The 16,414-nt window shown below is 46.9% G+C and overlaps 1 protein-coding gene across 1 annotated transcript in view; it reads right to left on the bottom strand.

Annotated features, from left to right (window-relative positions):
* Nucleotides 1-16,414, bottom strand: part of AXIN1 (axin 1) — a 188,892-nt gene that overhangs the window by 30,978 nt on the left and 141,500 nt on the right. Inside the window, exon 5 of the mRNA XM_074965633.1 lies at nt 4,160-4,297. Coding sequence (XP_074821734.1) covers nt 4,160-4,297 — 138 coding nt within the window. The remainder of the gene's footprint in view (nt 1-4,159; nt 4,298-16,414) is intronic.

Raw genomic sequence — 16,414 nt, 5'->3', positions numbered from 1 at the left:
TCAGACAGTGAAGCTAGATCAGTCTGTCAATAGCGCATTTGACTTTCTAGATGCCATTCAGCAGCACAACACTGAAATACTTGGGCTGGAAATACCATAGGGCAGTGGTTCTCATCCGGGGGTACATGTACCCCGGGGGTACGCAGAGGTCTTCCAGGAGGTACATCAACTCATCTAGATATTTGCCTAGTTTTACAACAGGCTACATAAAAAGCACTAGCAAAGGCAGTACAAACTAAAATATCATACAATGACTTGTTTATACTGCTCTATATACTATACACTGAAATGTAAGTACAATATTTATATTCCCATTGATTTATTTTATAAGTATATGGTAAAAATGAGGAAGACAGCACTTTTTCAGTAACAGCGTGCTGTGACACTTGTATTTTTATATCTGATTTTGTAAGCAAGTAGTTTTTTCATTGAGGTGAAACTTGGGGTACACGAGACAAATAAGACTCCTGAAGGGGGTACAGTGGCTCTGGAAAGGTTCAGTGCCACTGCCACAGGGGAATGCACAATCCAAAGAACACTTTCTTGGGGATTTAAAGGGATTGATGAAGACTGTCCAGTGCTTGGTTTTTCTAAATGTTAAGAAAAACCCATAAATGGTGGATATAAATTACCTAATAGTGCTCCCTTAACAAAATCACGTGACTCTAAATTCACTTTCCTTTCTCCTGTATTCATTGACTGACGCTGCCTTGGAAAGGGAACGGCAGGCAGTTTGGTGAAGGGTCTGAAAAGTTATTTTTGTTTCAGTACCTTTTGAAATGTTTCCAAACCCTGTGCTGAACCAATGACTGGGCTTGAGGCTTTGCAATTTGTTTTTTGAATTTTGGTCCCATTCAGCAAGCCACCCCAGAGATCTGCACTGAGAGGAGGCCTCCAGTTCTGACATCCCTGCCCCCAAAAGCTGTGGTGCATCAGGGTTCAAGCTCTCCTTTTGAAGATACCAGCAGGCCCTGCACTTTAAGTACTAACCTAAAAAGGCTTATATTTAGTTATTCTGTATCCCTAATGCCCTGCACTGACCATCTGATACATTGTTCTATGTGAGTACCACCGGCTTTACTACACAGCATTACCTCGAGACCTGGGCTCAAATGTGGATTAAGTCAAAAAGAAAATTTGCTTAAACAGACTTCAGTCTGTTCTCTAGCGCAGCATTTCTCAAATGGGGGTCCGCAAGAGTACTCCAGGGGGCTTGCGGGCGCTGCTGATCAACTCCTCCCCCCCCCCCAGCACCTCCTGCATGCTGGGGAACAGCTGTTCAGCGGTATGCAGGAGGCGCTGGGAGGGAGAGGGAAGAGTGGGAACGGAGCACGCTCGGGGGAGGGGGCAGAAAGAGGCCGGGCAGAGATGGGGTCTTGGGGGAAGGGGTGGAGTGGGGGCAAGGCGCAGCAGGGCACTTGGGGATCCACAACAAATTTTAAACCAAAATGGCGGTCCTTGGGTTGCTAAAGTTTGAGAACCACTGCTCTAGCAGATAGGTATCTGCTGATTTTGATACTGCTGCTGGCAGCGTTTGCTAGCAGAGGCAGAGGGCTGGGACAACATGTAGTAATTGGGACCACAGATTTACCCCACTTGTGAGCCTAACTGTGGAACTGTAAATTAAAGGTAATAAACTGCCACAATAACCTATAACAAACTGCCACAATAACCTATAATGAATGGGAAAAGGTGCAAAAGGGAGTCAGAAAGACTGAATTAGTCCAAACAAAAAGGCCCTCTCATATAATTCAAAGATTGTGTTAAAATCATGTTTGGTGAACATGTGGGACCACAAATCAGTGAACCAAAATTGGCATGTGGGAAATTAGGTCTAACTGGTGAACCAAATAAGGAGAAGACAGGTTATTCTGCCCATCACTCCCTTTGGTGCCCTCACACAGAGACCTGAAGGGGAGCTGGCTACTATGACGCTGAGGGCATGAAAGACAAGAGAACAGGAGAAGGAGCAATCTTCACCATTCTGGCTGCTGCCCCACTAACTCTTGGGATCTACTGTGACACTGTTTGTCCTTCTTCATCCTAATCCTGAGAGAGACCCTGACCAGACCAGGCAGGACAGAGGGAGCCAAATGACATCGCCACCTTCACTGGCTCCAGCTGAATCCCAACCACCATCTGGGAAGTGAGGCCTTCTCACTCATGTACCCCCCAGGTGTTCTTTTCCTTCCCCCCCTTATTTCTTCTCTTTCCTATCCCTCTCCTTTTGCCTTCTGTTTCATAAGAGTCTGGTTTAGCTGGCCAAGACTGCATTTTTGCAGCACTGCTGTAGGCTGTGACCAGTCACAGCTAAAAGCAATGCCCTAAATAGCCGGGGGCTGGTACAAGTTTGCCAGGTCTTGCAGTGAGACAGGGTGGGTGAGGAGCATCTTTTACTGATCCAACTTCTCTTGGTATAAGAAACCACCTTTTGAGCTTCACTGAGCCCTTCTGCAGGACTGGAAAAGGTAACCAATTGTCCAAACAGTGTGCTAGCCTTGTGTTTCTCCAGCAGTGAGGTTGCAAGTGAAAGTCAACACCAGAGACAGAAGCTGCATTTTTAATCTTTGCCGTTCTCATATGGGTCTCCTTTTGTCTTCTAGGAAATGTGACTGGACTTTTCACAACAGCAGCAATGACAACAGCTCCAGCCCATCTCAACTAAGTGCTCTTTTTTCTAACAAGGACAGTTATTACCATGTTTAATATAATTGAAGAGACTGCCAGACCAGGTTTTTCCCCTCAAAGACTCTCTCCTGCTAAAGGGAAAGGAAAGATGCAATGTGGTCAAAATGAAAGCCTTACATTTCAACTGATTTAATGTTTCCTTCTTTTCTCTACCCTAATAAAGGGGTAAAGGATTTTTAATGGCATGTTTGCCACGGCACTAAGCAGGCTTAGGGCTCTGTATACCAAACCCTGAGCCTTGTTTACTACGGGTAATGTTGGACAGTTTCAGGGTCACATTAGCACCTTTGACTCTTTGGTCCCTTTACTCCATCTAAATTAATACACCAGAGTGGCAAGTGAAGGCATTGGGCAATGGTGGGGATGTGGGAGAGAGCAGAGAGGTCCAGGACTGTACTAACAGAGAGTACCACAAGCCAGGACTGAGGGGCATCAGCCGGGGGTAGAGAGCTGTCGGGGGCAGGCCAGGAAGAGCAGAAGTTATCACAGAAGTTAGCACCTAGAATCTAGGCAGAAAAGACCAGGTAAGTCACCATCATCAACTCCTCTCTGCCAACTCACAGGTACTAAAGCAAGCTATTTAAGCATGGAGTAGATATGGGGATAGACGTTTGTGTCGACATTCAAATCCCCTACCCATCTACGTCTGGATCAGTTACAATGTACATCAGACATTCCAATCCACTACACTAGCATCTCAAAAAGAGATTTCTGACAAATGCATAAAATTCATATTTATGCTGGTGAAAGGTCTTCGATTGACAGCCCTGGACACTTAACCCGACTACAGAACCACAGTGCGAGCACTGGTACTTCGAGCCTGTCCCACACCAGCTGGCATCATTCTTTGTCCTGATGCCAACATGCCACCCTTAGGGGTAAAATGATAGTTTCAGATGCCATTGAGTCCTTGGACACTCAGCTGAGGCAGCCAACAGGGGAGCCCTTTGGTTTTGAGGGGTGGTGATTTTGGTATGTGGACAGTCATCCGCTAGGAACTGAGATGCACAAACTAATTTTGCTTAGGACCCTAGCTATACAGTTGCAGACTGTGATTTTAAGTAACACACCGATGCACTCAGCAAAACATCCTGTACTTACAAAATAGTATTTACACTTATCTAGGAACACAGAACACCAGAAGTATAAAGGGGCTCTGTGAACTCTCTGAGCTTTCTGACAAAATGTCTCACATAGGACTGACCCGACTTTCTCCCATTCCCAGCCTGCCATGGAGCTAAGAGCCTGGTATGATTTTTTGGCTAATCCAGGGCTCATCACTAAAAAAACATACCCAGGTGTCCCACCTGGTCATTTAAGCTCTCGTGAAACATCATATGGCTCAGCAGCATCATGACCTATGACAATGTAGTGTTACTCAATACACCTGCTGCTGAAGGATTCCCACAGTGCAAGTTATTCAGACAACCTGTATTTCCCAGTTTCCAGAGATTCTGAGGCTACTACTAACCGCTCGAACACGTTTAAGGCGCTCCTCTAATTTCTCCTCTGCTTCACGTTCCCTTTGTACTTCCTCCAGGCGATTGATCAGCTCTGCAGCAAACTTCTGTGGTTCAACATGGATATCCTTTGGCATTCGGTATGTACGCTGAAGGAAGAACACACCATCGGTTAGCAAAAGGAGCAATAAACTGAAGCCAAAACTTTAAAATCTTAAAGGGAATCCTATCTCAGCTTGGAATGTCATTGTCCTACCAGGGATCAGGCTGTGCTAGGAGGGTAGAATTTGGGCAGGCTGGTGAACAACCCAAAGGGATAGTTTGGTCCATGCCAACAGCATTCCACTGATGAAACCAGAGTTCTGCTCTGCTTTCTGGGACCTCCTTCCACACCCCATCTACACAGCTCCTTAATGATGAAGAGATTTTCTAGATTGACAACTCCAGGGACGTGGTTATCATTGAATAACCAAACTCTGTTGCAGGCATGCCAGTGCTCAGTCCTTGCTGCTTATACAAGTTAAATGTATACGAGTTAAATGTAATACTACTCTTACAAAAGGGCTGAAACACCAGGAATTTGTAGCAAAAAAGTTACCATCTTTTCATTTAACAGACCAGGGGATTCTAACATGCATACCTGGCTTCTGTCCCAGACCCACCAATCTAGGCTGGTGAAGGTTACCTTCTTATCCATGTAAGCCTGGCCCAATGAGGCCAAAAAGGGTGAACTCTTTTGGCCTCTCGCCTGCTGGGATCTTCCTTACGGTTACATCCCACAGAGTTTGTGCTACTTAACCCATGCACAAAATGCAACTGTTTCCCATGAAGCATCCTCTCTAACTGGAATAATGACACAACACAACTGCAAGTAGTTCTCTTCAAAGTCACGCAAAGGCTGCTGTTTTAGTCTCCTCAAAAAAGCAATATTTTGTCATTTTATAAAGTGCAAAAAGACAGATATAATTTGACATTAACTAGAGAAAACAGCTCCAGCCTTACATTTCCTGATAACTCTAAAAGGCAGCATGCTGTCCTGAGCTGGCCAGATGGTAAGACAGGGATGGGGAAGAAAGTCTAAAGGAGCATTTTGCTAAGGAAACAAGACAGGTAAAAGAATGATTTGCTGCTTGTTCCATGGGGCAGAGAGACGCCCACCCACAGGGAGTAGAAGAGGCCAACTACTTTTTCCTTTTCCCTAGACCAAATTATGCTGCACCTGGGGAGCTGAACGATGGAACAGTGATATGCCCCGTACCGAGCTATCAAACTGACAACAATTGCATTTGCTGCATTTTCTCCATTACCCTTTATTCTATTGCTGTGATGACCATGTGAAATGACTTATCCCAACCAAAGATTTCACGAATGCTGAAAACAAGACGGAAAGTACAGTCACATGGAGACAGAATATGTTGTTACATGAAAAAGGAAGAGGGAGATGTACATTTTCTACAACCAGAGACAACACAAGGAAACAAGGAAGCAAAACAGCAGGTGTGTTGGCCCGCTGGAGCAGGAGGACTTATGCAGTATACTCGGCACCAGCCCTTTAACAGGTAAACTCCAAAATTTGGCAGTCTGCATCTTTAAATTTGTAAATAAACAAAGTAACCACTTGATCCCCATGTTTAAACAAGGACCCTGACCCGGGCCAGGGCTCCGGGCTAGGACCAAGGAGCTCCTCTCCTGTCCCAGCCCCAGTGATGAAGTAGTACCTGCTGGCTCCTGATTGGTTAGTGTCTCTTTCTGGCCTTTCTACGCCCCATGAGGGCTAAGTCCTGTGAAGGTTCTTTGAGGCAGGGGAATGTTGAGGCACCAGTGCTTCCCCCAAAATGTGAGAAGGCCGGATAGACACTGTCATATGCAGGATAACGTATATAAAGAATGGCTAGGATACCAGAAATACACTTCTCCCTGGGAATCCTACCGACTGAGGAGTTGAGACCAAATCTCTGTGAAATCTTCACGTTTCTTTCTCATGCAGAACACGAGAGTTAATCTACAGTTCAATAAGGATGATAGAAATAATGCATTTCTGCAAGACTTACAGGTGCACCCAAACTCTGCTTCTGCTCTGCCCCAGCACAGGCTGGGGTGGGAGTCAGGAAAAGGAAGGTTATATTTAACATAGCCTTTACAGGAGGCCAGAGCTCCTCTTATGGAAGCAACGAGTTGAGAACACCTTTTATTACATAAAAACCCATGTCAAAGATTGAAGCAATGGGCTTTGCTCATTGGCCTCAGTGACTGAAACTGTGCTGGAAAGTACAGCTGATCAATGGCTAAATGACACGGGCTACAAGTATTCTGGCCCATGACAGCTTTCCTAACCCCTTCCCTTCTCTTGCACTGCAGGTTTGCAATAGCATGTAGACCCAATACTCCTGAAGGATTTCTGCAGCCAGCATGTAATTCTTACCCAAAGGGATTCCTGGAAGAAAGTGCCTGATCTACATGAACCAATGGAAGGAGTGATGCAATGGGGTGCTGTTCTCCAAATGCCTTTGGGAGGCAGGTCTGGACTGGTGACAACACAGGACATAAGGTGATTGCGGACTAGAGGGGCCACACCCCAACCTGAAGAGACTGTAAGTAGGAAGGGAGGTGAACACAGACTTGCTGCAGGGAACACTCTACTGGAGTCGCAACCCACAGGACCCTGGGCTGGGACCCAGTGGAAAGGGAGGGCCCAGGTCCCCTACCACACCCCCTTAAGGGCCTAGGCCTGGAGGTGGGTGGCAGGCTGAGGTGTTCTGGCTTGAAGGTCAGGAGCAGGCACCCCTACCACCTGACAGAGAGGCCAGAAGCCAGGTGTACTAACCTCTAGGCCACCCAGCCCTCCGAGCTCCTATCGCAAAGTCCTTCAGCTTGCATTCTGACTTGTGAAAGAAATACAGCTGGATTTATTCAAACTGTGCTTCTGCCTCACCTGGGATTTCTGGTGAAGAAGTGGGACTCGTTTGGTCCTAAGGGGGAGGAGGAAGATGAGGATGATTTGGGCTGGCAGAGTGGGAAAAGGGTTTATCTTCTCAGAGATCTCTGTAAGGAGTCTCACAACAATGTGGGGTCCTTAGAGAGGAGGGCAAGGTCAGATGTGCCCCCTCCATCTGCAGGCAGGCCTGAAGAATCCCAGGATTTTAGCACTTGCACTAATGGAATGCTGTGCCATATAGTCGAGTCTCACTGCTGTAAGGCAGTGGCTCTCAACCTGGAGTCTGGGGCCCCCTGAGGGGCCACAAGCAGGTTTCAAGGGGGCCGCCAAGCAGGGCAACCAAAAGACTCTGAGGGGTTCTGATCAGATAGCTGTTTCTGACTGAATATCTGTAAGCAACAACAAAGCACAGGAAGATTAGATGGCTGTGGCCATCTGGATACCTTCAGCTCAAGGGTTTTCCAGACTGTCCTTCTACCTACTGGTTGAAGAGAACCTGAAGATTGACACTGGATTCCAGGGGAAGGTCTGATGGCTTGGCTCATGAAGCCATGGGTATTAGGAGGGGATCGCTAGAGACTGTAGATGGATGTTTGTAGATCCTCTGGACATTTGGGTGGTGGGTGGGACACGCAGGATCCAGTCCTGAACACTTTGTCCCTTCTCAGGGCTCTGAAGGTATAGAATTCGGAGGTAATGGAGACACATCCCAAGGTGAACATTTCTGCAACTGCAGGGTGAACTGGGAGGACGTGCTTCGAAGATGAGTGACCCCTTCTCAACATCCCGCATTTTCTGCTCCACAGTGGAACTGTATGGAAGCCGTTACTTCCAATATGTATGGGCCGTCCTGTGAGGGTTTTCTGGGGAGTTGGCAACTGGAGGAAGGCCAGGATCAGATCCTCTCTTCCTTTGCCTGGGTGATCCCGGTCTCTCAGGGGCATGGTGTGAAGAGCTGTAATTTGCTGCTTGTGGGGCGCTGCAAAGAGGTCCCTAGAGATGACTGAGGAAGGGACTGGTGAGGCTGCAGCAAGCTCTCCTGGAGAATATCATGGAAGGGTCTTTCACAGGTGCATACAAAGAGACTGCCAAGGACTTGTGGACCCAGGTAAAGGCGCCTGAGTTGAGGGTTTTCTGGAGGGCTCTGGAAGGAAAGGGTCCCTTACACGTCCATGGAATTGTCCTCCTGGAAGTTCCTGTCGGAGTGCTGGTTCCCCAAATGTATTCTGGTGAATTCCCACTCTGAGTGTCGACACCTGACAGAGATGACTGTCTGACGCAGGGCTGCTCCCACTGTGACCTGGCTGCAGTGGATCCACTTGGCCGTGGGCTGGTGGCCAGGCCCTTCACACAGAACAGGCCTGCTACGGGGGCCTGCAATGCACAGGCATGGGCAGTGTATTCCCTGTGTGTTTCCTCATTTCTTCTGGGAATACACTTGCCCTTCTCAGTCTCCATGTTGCTCTAGGGCTCCACTTGAGTCCAAGAATGAGATGGAGCGTCTTCTGAGACATAACAGCTGCAGCTGTTTCCCTGAGAAACAGGAGAACTGAAAACGGTCTTCCCACTTGCTGGAGAAGGGAGGAACTGGGCCCAAAGATTCTATCTCATGGATCACTACCTGCCTGAGAGGCAGGTGAGACACAAATCCACTGCCCATTCTAGTGGCAAGGAGCTGGTTGACAGAAGAAAATACTAAACTCCTAAAGCATTTCTAGACACTGTAAAATGTGTGGACTAGGTAGAACACAGGATGGCATGGGTTGGACTAAATGTTTTACTGGAGCTCATTTCAATTGCCCTATAAAACTCCCTTGTGCGGATTCACCATTTCTGATTAGCTTGGCCATTTCTAAGCTCATGTTGATAAACTGTCTCTCTAGCATCATCAGGTAATCTTAATAGGTTGTACTTTATACACCTGATTACAAAGGTACTATCATAACGCTGCTCCTGTCTCCACCTGTGCCTGTGTTCAGATAGACAACCTAACCATGGATGTCACTACCCAGATCGTGGTGTGGATTTGCAGTCTGTGGCCTGCCTTTCCCATTCACAGAAAGGCAGGCTGGGGGGACCATCATCCACCAGGAAGCAGGTGGGAGAGCTACAGGAGGAGGTGGCTAGGCTGAGGAGCATCTGTGCCCACGAGGAATTCCTTGAGAGTATTTATATGGAGACATGCAATTCTGAGGACTGCTGTCACACCACCCGGGGAGGAGGATAAGGCTCTGTCACAGGGAGGACACTGGCAGCTGGTTACTTCTGGCAGCAGGCAGTGCTCCACTCCTACTCCCAACCCACCCACCATGGTGATGGAAAACTGTTATGCTGCCCTGGCAATGAGCGATGAGGAACCACCCCCAAAGGTGGAGGAGGAGAAGCCATGAACCCCCAAGGCTGGGAAGATCGTAGCCACCACTCCCAGGAGGAAATGTAGGATAGTGGTGGTTGGTGACTCTCTTCGGAGGGGGATGGAGGCACCCATCTGTCGCCCTGACTTGGGATCCCGGGAGGTATGCTGCCTGCCAGGGCCCCATATCCGAGACATTACAGAGGGATTGTTGAGGATCGTCCAGCCCTCTGACTACTACCCCCTGCAACTCATCCATGTGGGCACTAATGATACTACAAGGTATGACCCTCAGCAGATCAGAAGTGGCCCTGGGAGTAAGGGTGAAGGAGTTGGGAATGCAGGTGGTGTTCTGTTCAATCCTTCTGGTCAAGTGTAGGGGCCCAGGCAGAGACAGATGCATCCTGGAGATGAATGCCTGGCTGAGAGGATGGTGTCGCCAGGAGGGCTTCAGCTTCCTTGACCACAGGATGCTGTTCCAGGAAGAAGGACTGCTAAGCAGAGATTGGGTCCACCTATCGAGGAAGGGGAAGAGCATATTTGGATACAGACTGGCTAACCTAGTGAGGAGAGCTTTAAACTAGGTTCGAAGGGGGCAGGTGACCAAAGCCCACAGTTAAGTCAAAAACATGGAGACCTGGGAGAAGGGTCGGAATTTGGGGGAGCATGGCCTGTTATAGCAGGGATAAGGGAAAGACAAGACAGAACTGGGATTGGGGGGGAGAAATCAAATCAGTGTCTTAGATGTCTGTATACTAATGCAAGAAGTATGAGGAATAAACAGGAAGAACTCAAAATGCTAGTAAACTAACACAACTAGTAGGATAATACGTATGACTGAAATATTGGTATAGAAGGGTACAGCTTGCTCAGGAAGGACAGGCAGGGAAAAAAGGGAGGAGGTGTTGCCTTATATATTAAAAATGTATATACTTGGACTGAGGTTGAGATGGAAATAGGAGACAGACTTGTTGAAAGTCTCTGGGTAAGGATAAAAGGGGTAAAAAACAAGGGTGATGTCAGGGTAGGGGTCTACTACAGACCACCGAACCAGGAAGAAGAGGTGGATGAGGCCTTTTTTAAACAACTAATAAGATCATCCAAAGCACAGGACTTGGTGGTGATTGGGGACTTCAACTACTCAGACATCTGTTGGGAAAATAACACAGCAAGGCACAGATTATCCAACAAGTTCTTGGAATGTATTGGAGACAATTTTTTATTTCAAAAGGTGGAGCAAGCTACTATGGGAGAGGCTGTTCTAGATTTGATTTTGACAAATTTTGAGGAACTGGTTGCGAATTTGAAAGTGGAAGGCAGCCTGGGTGAAAGTGATCATGAAATGATAGAGTTCATGATTCTAAGGAATGGTAGGAGGGAGAACAGCAAAATAAAGACAATGGATTTCAAGAAGGCAGATTTTACCAAACTCAGGGATTTGGTAGGTAAGATGCCATGGGAAGCAAGTCTAAGAAAAACAATTGAAGACAATTGTCAGTTTTTCCAGGAGACATTATTAAGGGCACAAGAGCAAACTATCCCACTGGGTAGGAAAGATAGGAAGTATGGCAAGAGACCACCCTGACTTAATCAGGAGATCTTCAATGATCTAAAAATCAAAAAAGAGTCCTACAAAAAGTGGAAACTAGGTCAAATTATAAAGAATGAATATAAACAAACAACACAAGTATGTAGGGACAAAATTAGAAAGGCCAAGACACAAAATGAGATCAAACTAACTAGAGACAATGGGTAACAAGAAAACATTCTACAAATACATTAGAAGCAAGAGGAAGACCAAGGACAGGGTAGGCCCATTACTCAATGGGCGGGGGGGGGGAGAGGGGGAAGAGGGGAGAAACAATAACAGAACATGTGGAAATGGCAGAGTTGCTTAATGACTTCTTTGTTTTGGTTTTCACCAGGAAGGTTGGTGGTGATTGGACGGCTAACATAGTGAATGCCAGTGAAAACGAGGTAGGATCAGAGGCTAAAATAGGGAAAGAACAAGTTAAACATTACTTAGACAAGTTAGATGTCTTCAGGTCACAAGGGCCTGATGAAATGCATCCTAGAATACTCAAGGAGCTGACTAAGGTGATATCTGAGCCATTAGCGATTATCTTTGAAAAGTCATGGAAGACGGGAGAGATTCCAGAAGATTGGAAAAAGGCAAATATATAATGCCAATCTATAAACAGGGAAATAAGGACAACCTGGGGAATTACAGACCAGTCAGCTTAACTTCAGAAAGACAATGGAGCAAATAATTAAGGAATCAATTTGCATACGTCTAGAAGATAATAAGGTGATAAGTAACAGTCAGCATAGATTTGTCAAGAACAAATTGTGTCAAACCAACTTGATAGCTTTCTTTGACAGGGTAACAAGCCTTGTGGATGGGGGGAAGCAGTAGATGTGGTATATCTTGACTTTAGTAAAGCTTTTGATACTGTCTCGCATGACCTTCTTATAAAGAAACTGAGGAAATGCATCCTATATGGAGCTACTATATGCAACCTATATGGTGCATAACTGGTTGGAAAACTGTTCCCAGAGAGTACTTATCAGTGGTTCACAATCATGCTGGAAGGGCATAATGAGTGGGGTCCCACAAGGGACAGTTCTGGGACCGGTTCTGTTCAACATCTTCATCAACGATTTAGATAATGGCATAGAGAGTACACTTATAAAGTTTGTGGATGATACGAAGCTGGGAGGGGTTGCAAGTGCTTTGGAGGACAGGATTAAAATTCAAAATGATCCGGACAAACTGGAAAAATGGTCTGAAGTACACAGGATTAAATTCAATAAGGACAAATGCAAAGTACTCCATTTAGGAAGGAACAATCAGTTGCACACATACAAAATGGGAAATGACTGCCTAGGAAGGAGTACTATGGAAAGGGATCTGGGGGTCATAGTGGACCACAAGCTAAATGAATCAACAGTGTAATACTGCTGCAAAAAAACAAAACAAAAGAAAAACAAACCTCATTCTGGGATGTATTAGCAGGAGTGTTGTAAGCAAGACACAAGAACTAATTCTTCTGCTCTACTCTGCGCTGATTAGGCCTCACCTGGAGTATTGTGTCCAGTTCTGGGTGTCACATTTCAGGAAAGATGTGGACAAATTGGAGAAAGTCCAGAGAAGAGCGACAAAAATGATTAAAGGTCTAGAAAACATAACCATTGAGGGAAGATTGAAAAAATTGGGTTTGTTTAGTCCGGAAAAGAGAAGACTGAGAGGGGACATGATAACAGTTTTCAAGTACGTAAAAGGTTGTTACAAGGAGGAGGGAGAAAAATTGTTCTTCTTAACCTCAGAGGATAGGACAAGAAGCAATGGGCTTAAATTGCAGCAAGGGAGGTTTAGGTTGGACATTAGGAAAAACTTCCTAACTGTCAGAGTGGTTAAGCACTGGAATAAACTGCCAAGGGAGGTTGTGGAATCGCCATCATTGGAGATTTTTAAAAGCAGGTTAAACAAACACCTGCCAGGGAGGTCTAGATAATATTTAGTCCTGCCATGAGTGCAGGGGACTCGGCTAGATGACCTTTCAAGGTTTCGTCCAGTCCTATGATTCTATAAAAGGCTCTATAATCAATTTCACATTTGTGTAGCACCCATCAGAGCAGCAGCTAAACCGGGGGTGGGGGAGGCAAACTATGACCCACAGGCTGGATCTGGCCTGTCAGGGCTTTCAATCCGGCCCGCAGGATTGCCAGACCCGTGGTGCAGCAGGGCTAAGGCAGGCTCCCTGACTGCTCTTGTCCCGCACCGTTCCCAGAAGCGGCCAGCACCACATCCCTGCGGCCCCTGGCGGGGGTGGGGGAAGGGCTCCCTGTGCTGCCCTCACCTGCAGGCCCCACCCCATGCAGCTCCCATTGGCCGGGAATGTGGAACCACAGCCAATGGGAGCTTCGGAGGTGATACCCAGAGGTGAGGGGAGCGCAATGGGGAGCTGCCTGCACCAACCCACCCCCAGGAGCCACTGCCGGACATGCTGGCCACTTCCAGGAGCGGTGCAGGGCTGGGAGCAGTGCGGGGCCAGGGCAGGCAGGGCAGGAACCCCCTCCTCTCCCCTTCCTCCCCTAAGTGCGCCATGTCCCCGCTCCTCCCCGTCCCAGCGCTTCCCGCCCGCCACCTAACAGCAGTTTGGCGGCACTTAGGACTTTCCAGAAGGGAGGGGGAAGAGTGGGGACACAGCGCGCTCGGGGGAGGAGGCGGTAAAGAGGCGGGGCAGGGGTGGGGACTTGGGGGAAAAGGGTGGAATTGGGGCGGGGCAAGGATGGGCGGGGGCAGGGCCAGGGGGGCATTGAGCACCCAGGGGGCATAGGGGAAGTCGGTGCCTATGCCCTGAACCCCTCCTGCACCCTGCATCCCAATCCTGAGCTCCCTCCCGCACTCCGCACCCCCTGACCTGAGGACCCAACCCCCTGCCCTGAGCCCCCGCTGCACCCTGTACCCCTCCTGTACCCCAACCTCTTGCCCTGAGGCCTCTAACTCCCTGCCTTGAGCCCCCTGCAGCACACCTCCTGCACCCCAACCCCCTGCCGCACCCCACACCCCCTCCTGCAGCCCAACCCCCTGCCCTGAGCCCCCTTCTTCACTCCGCACCCCTCCTGCACCTGAACCCGCTGCGCCCCAGCCCTACATTCATGGCCCTGCATACAATTTCACCAGCCAGATGTGGCCCTCGGGCCAAAAAGTTTGCCCACCCCTGAGCTAAACTCTTCACTGGTAAATGAATGGTGAGGTCCCTAGCGGACTTTGTGAACACAGCTTCCTTCCTGGTAAAGGTGACTATACCATAATAAGGGGATTACGCAATGCATTCTGCAAGAACTATCTGAATTGGTTACATTATAGCAATTGGCTATTCTGATAAGGTTTGTGTCCTGTTGTGAAATCCTCCACCAAAGTCAATGGGTCACTACTGCCTGTCCGAGAGTGTGCTACAGATCAGGTCTAGATAGGTGCAGGGATTACTTTAACTATAGGTCATACTACGTAGCAGTGACTGATTTTGGAAAGCAACAATGGAAAAATGTATCCACTTAGAAGTTAATTGGGTAGATTTAATTCGACACACCTGCATTTAATTTTAATTTTAAAAACCGAACTTTATAAAATGCCGCACTGGTGTGTGCTAAAACATATTGTCTAATTACCTTCTCGTTTCACAGTGGATGGATAAAGTGAGGGCAGAGCAGTGCCTCTCTGAAGTCTATGCCAATTCCATGCCAGTAATTGGCAGGCAGGAGGTGCCACAGTGTCTGAACTAAACTCTTATTCCCTGGAGAGAGACTAGAACTAACTTGCTTCCTCAGTCCTCTCCAATATAAATATGCAATGACATACCTTCTCCCCTGGGACTTAAAATTAAAGCACAAAACTTAATAGGAAAACTGTATCTTTCCTTGTGGAGTGTCTGTGTGAAATTTACAAGGAGCAGGTAATTCTCAAAGAACATGCTGATAAGCACTACAGTAGAAACGTTTACAAGCAGCAGGTGTCCAATTTAAACCTTGCCTTTTAAAAAAAAAACTGTTTCCCAAAAAAAGTCAATAAAATTTCATGCTAAGTAAAACTAATTAGCTTGCGAGTAACCACTGCTGGAATGACACTTATTCATCTCAACAAAAGAAATATCTGGCAGATTGAAGTTCGTTAAAGCAGAGTTTGCCATACATATTTTATGCGCCACACTCAGAATTTATAACCTGCGGTTCACTGAAGCGTTGCCAGTACACTTGATCAATAGAAAGCCACTATTATTTTTATCCAAAAGGTAAAGCTGCTGACAGGCTTTGAAGTCAAAGAATATTCACTCAGTGGTTCCCGCTGTTTGGCAATTGAAAAAAAAAAAAAAAAGGCCAAGCCTTCAAATTTCAACTCTAACAAAGCAATGCTTACAGTAAAAACGGCAGCAGCGGGAAATAAAAAGGCACCCAGCCAGTCTTTTCGACAGCAACCACACTGTGAAAGCAACTATGTGAAAGGAGAAGAGGCTGAACAACGGTGGCTAGTAAGCTTCCATAGCCAGGGCTTTTATTTTCAACCCAATGATCAAAGCTCAGGAGACCCTCTTAAATCATCAGGAAAATAATCTAATTTAAAAGGCAAAACAAAGATTTAAAACACAAGATTAAAACAAGCGTGGATTTTGCCTGCATTGCACTGCTTCTGAACAGGCAGGAGGAGAGTGACTATGCTAAGTGAAGTCATTTCTCGGAGGACAGGGACATTTTCTCAATTTGATTTGTGCTAGAGCACAGCTGCCCAAGGACGAAAGTAGTATCTTTATTTTCTGCTAAACATGACATGTCACATGTAACTTCTCGCTCAGGGGAAAAAAAGCTTACAGGGATCAGCAAATGTGCAGAAGTTGCTACAGAATCCAAAGGGTTATGCTAAGAGTCTAAGACCAGGCTCTTTGCCTGATGAAACCGGGGAAAAACTAGAGACAAGAAAGGAGCCCACCTTTCTATCTTATATCCCAAAATAGTGGTCCTCTGCATCAGGCTGGGCTGCCTGGACAGAAACACCAGTTGGAGACATGACATTTGTCAAATAGCCACCAATCCAGATCCCTAAATTGCCCCTAAATTTACATTATTTCTCTGCTCAGCTTTACTTTGTGCTAGATGGGTAGGAGCTACATGTTACAGAACTATATCCAAAATTAGCTCCAAAGTGCTTACTGTGAGGTGCCTGCCACCATTATATGTGAGCTTGCAACTGTAGCTAGCCCAGCCATCCTACCCAACAACCCAACCCCTGTCCTGGATCCTCAAACAGGCAACTATTCACCAATTACCTTAAAGGGCTGTGCATTTTAAAATCCAGTGTTGAGTAGGCATAACAGTTTTGAAGTGGACTATTCAACTTTTCCTCTCGAGAGCCCACTGGACCACCATTTTAAAAAGCAATGCACTCCCCTGTGACTCCCATACTATAGTGAGACCACCTGG

This window comes from Natator depressus, chromosome 10 (assembly GCF_965152275.1).
Source record: "Natator depressus isolate rNatDep1 chromosome 10, rNatDep2.hap1, whole genome shotgun sequence".
Classification (NCBI taxonomy): Eukaryota; Metazoa; Chordata; order Testudines; family Cheloniidae; genus Natator; species Natator depressus.
This window is presented reverse-complemented; position numbering and strand designations above follow the sequence as displayed.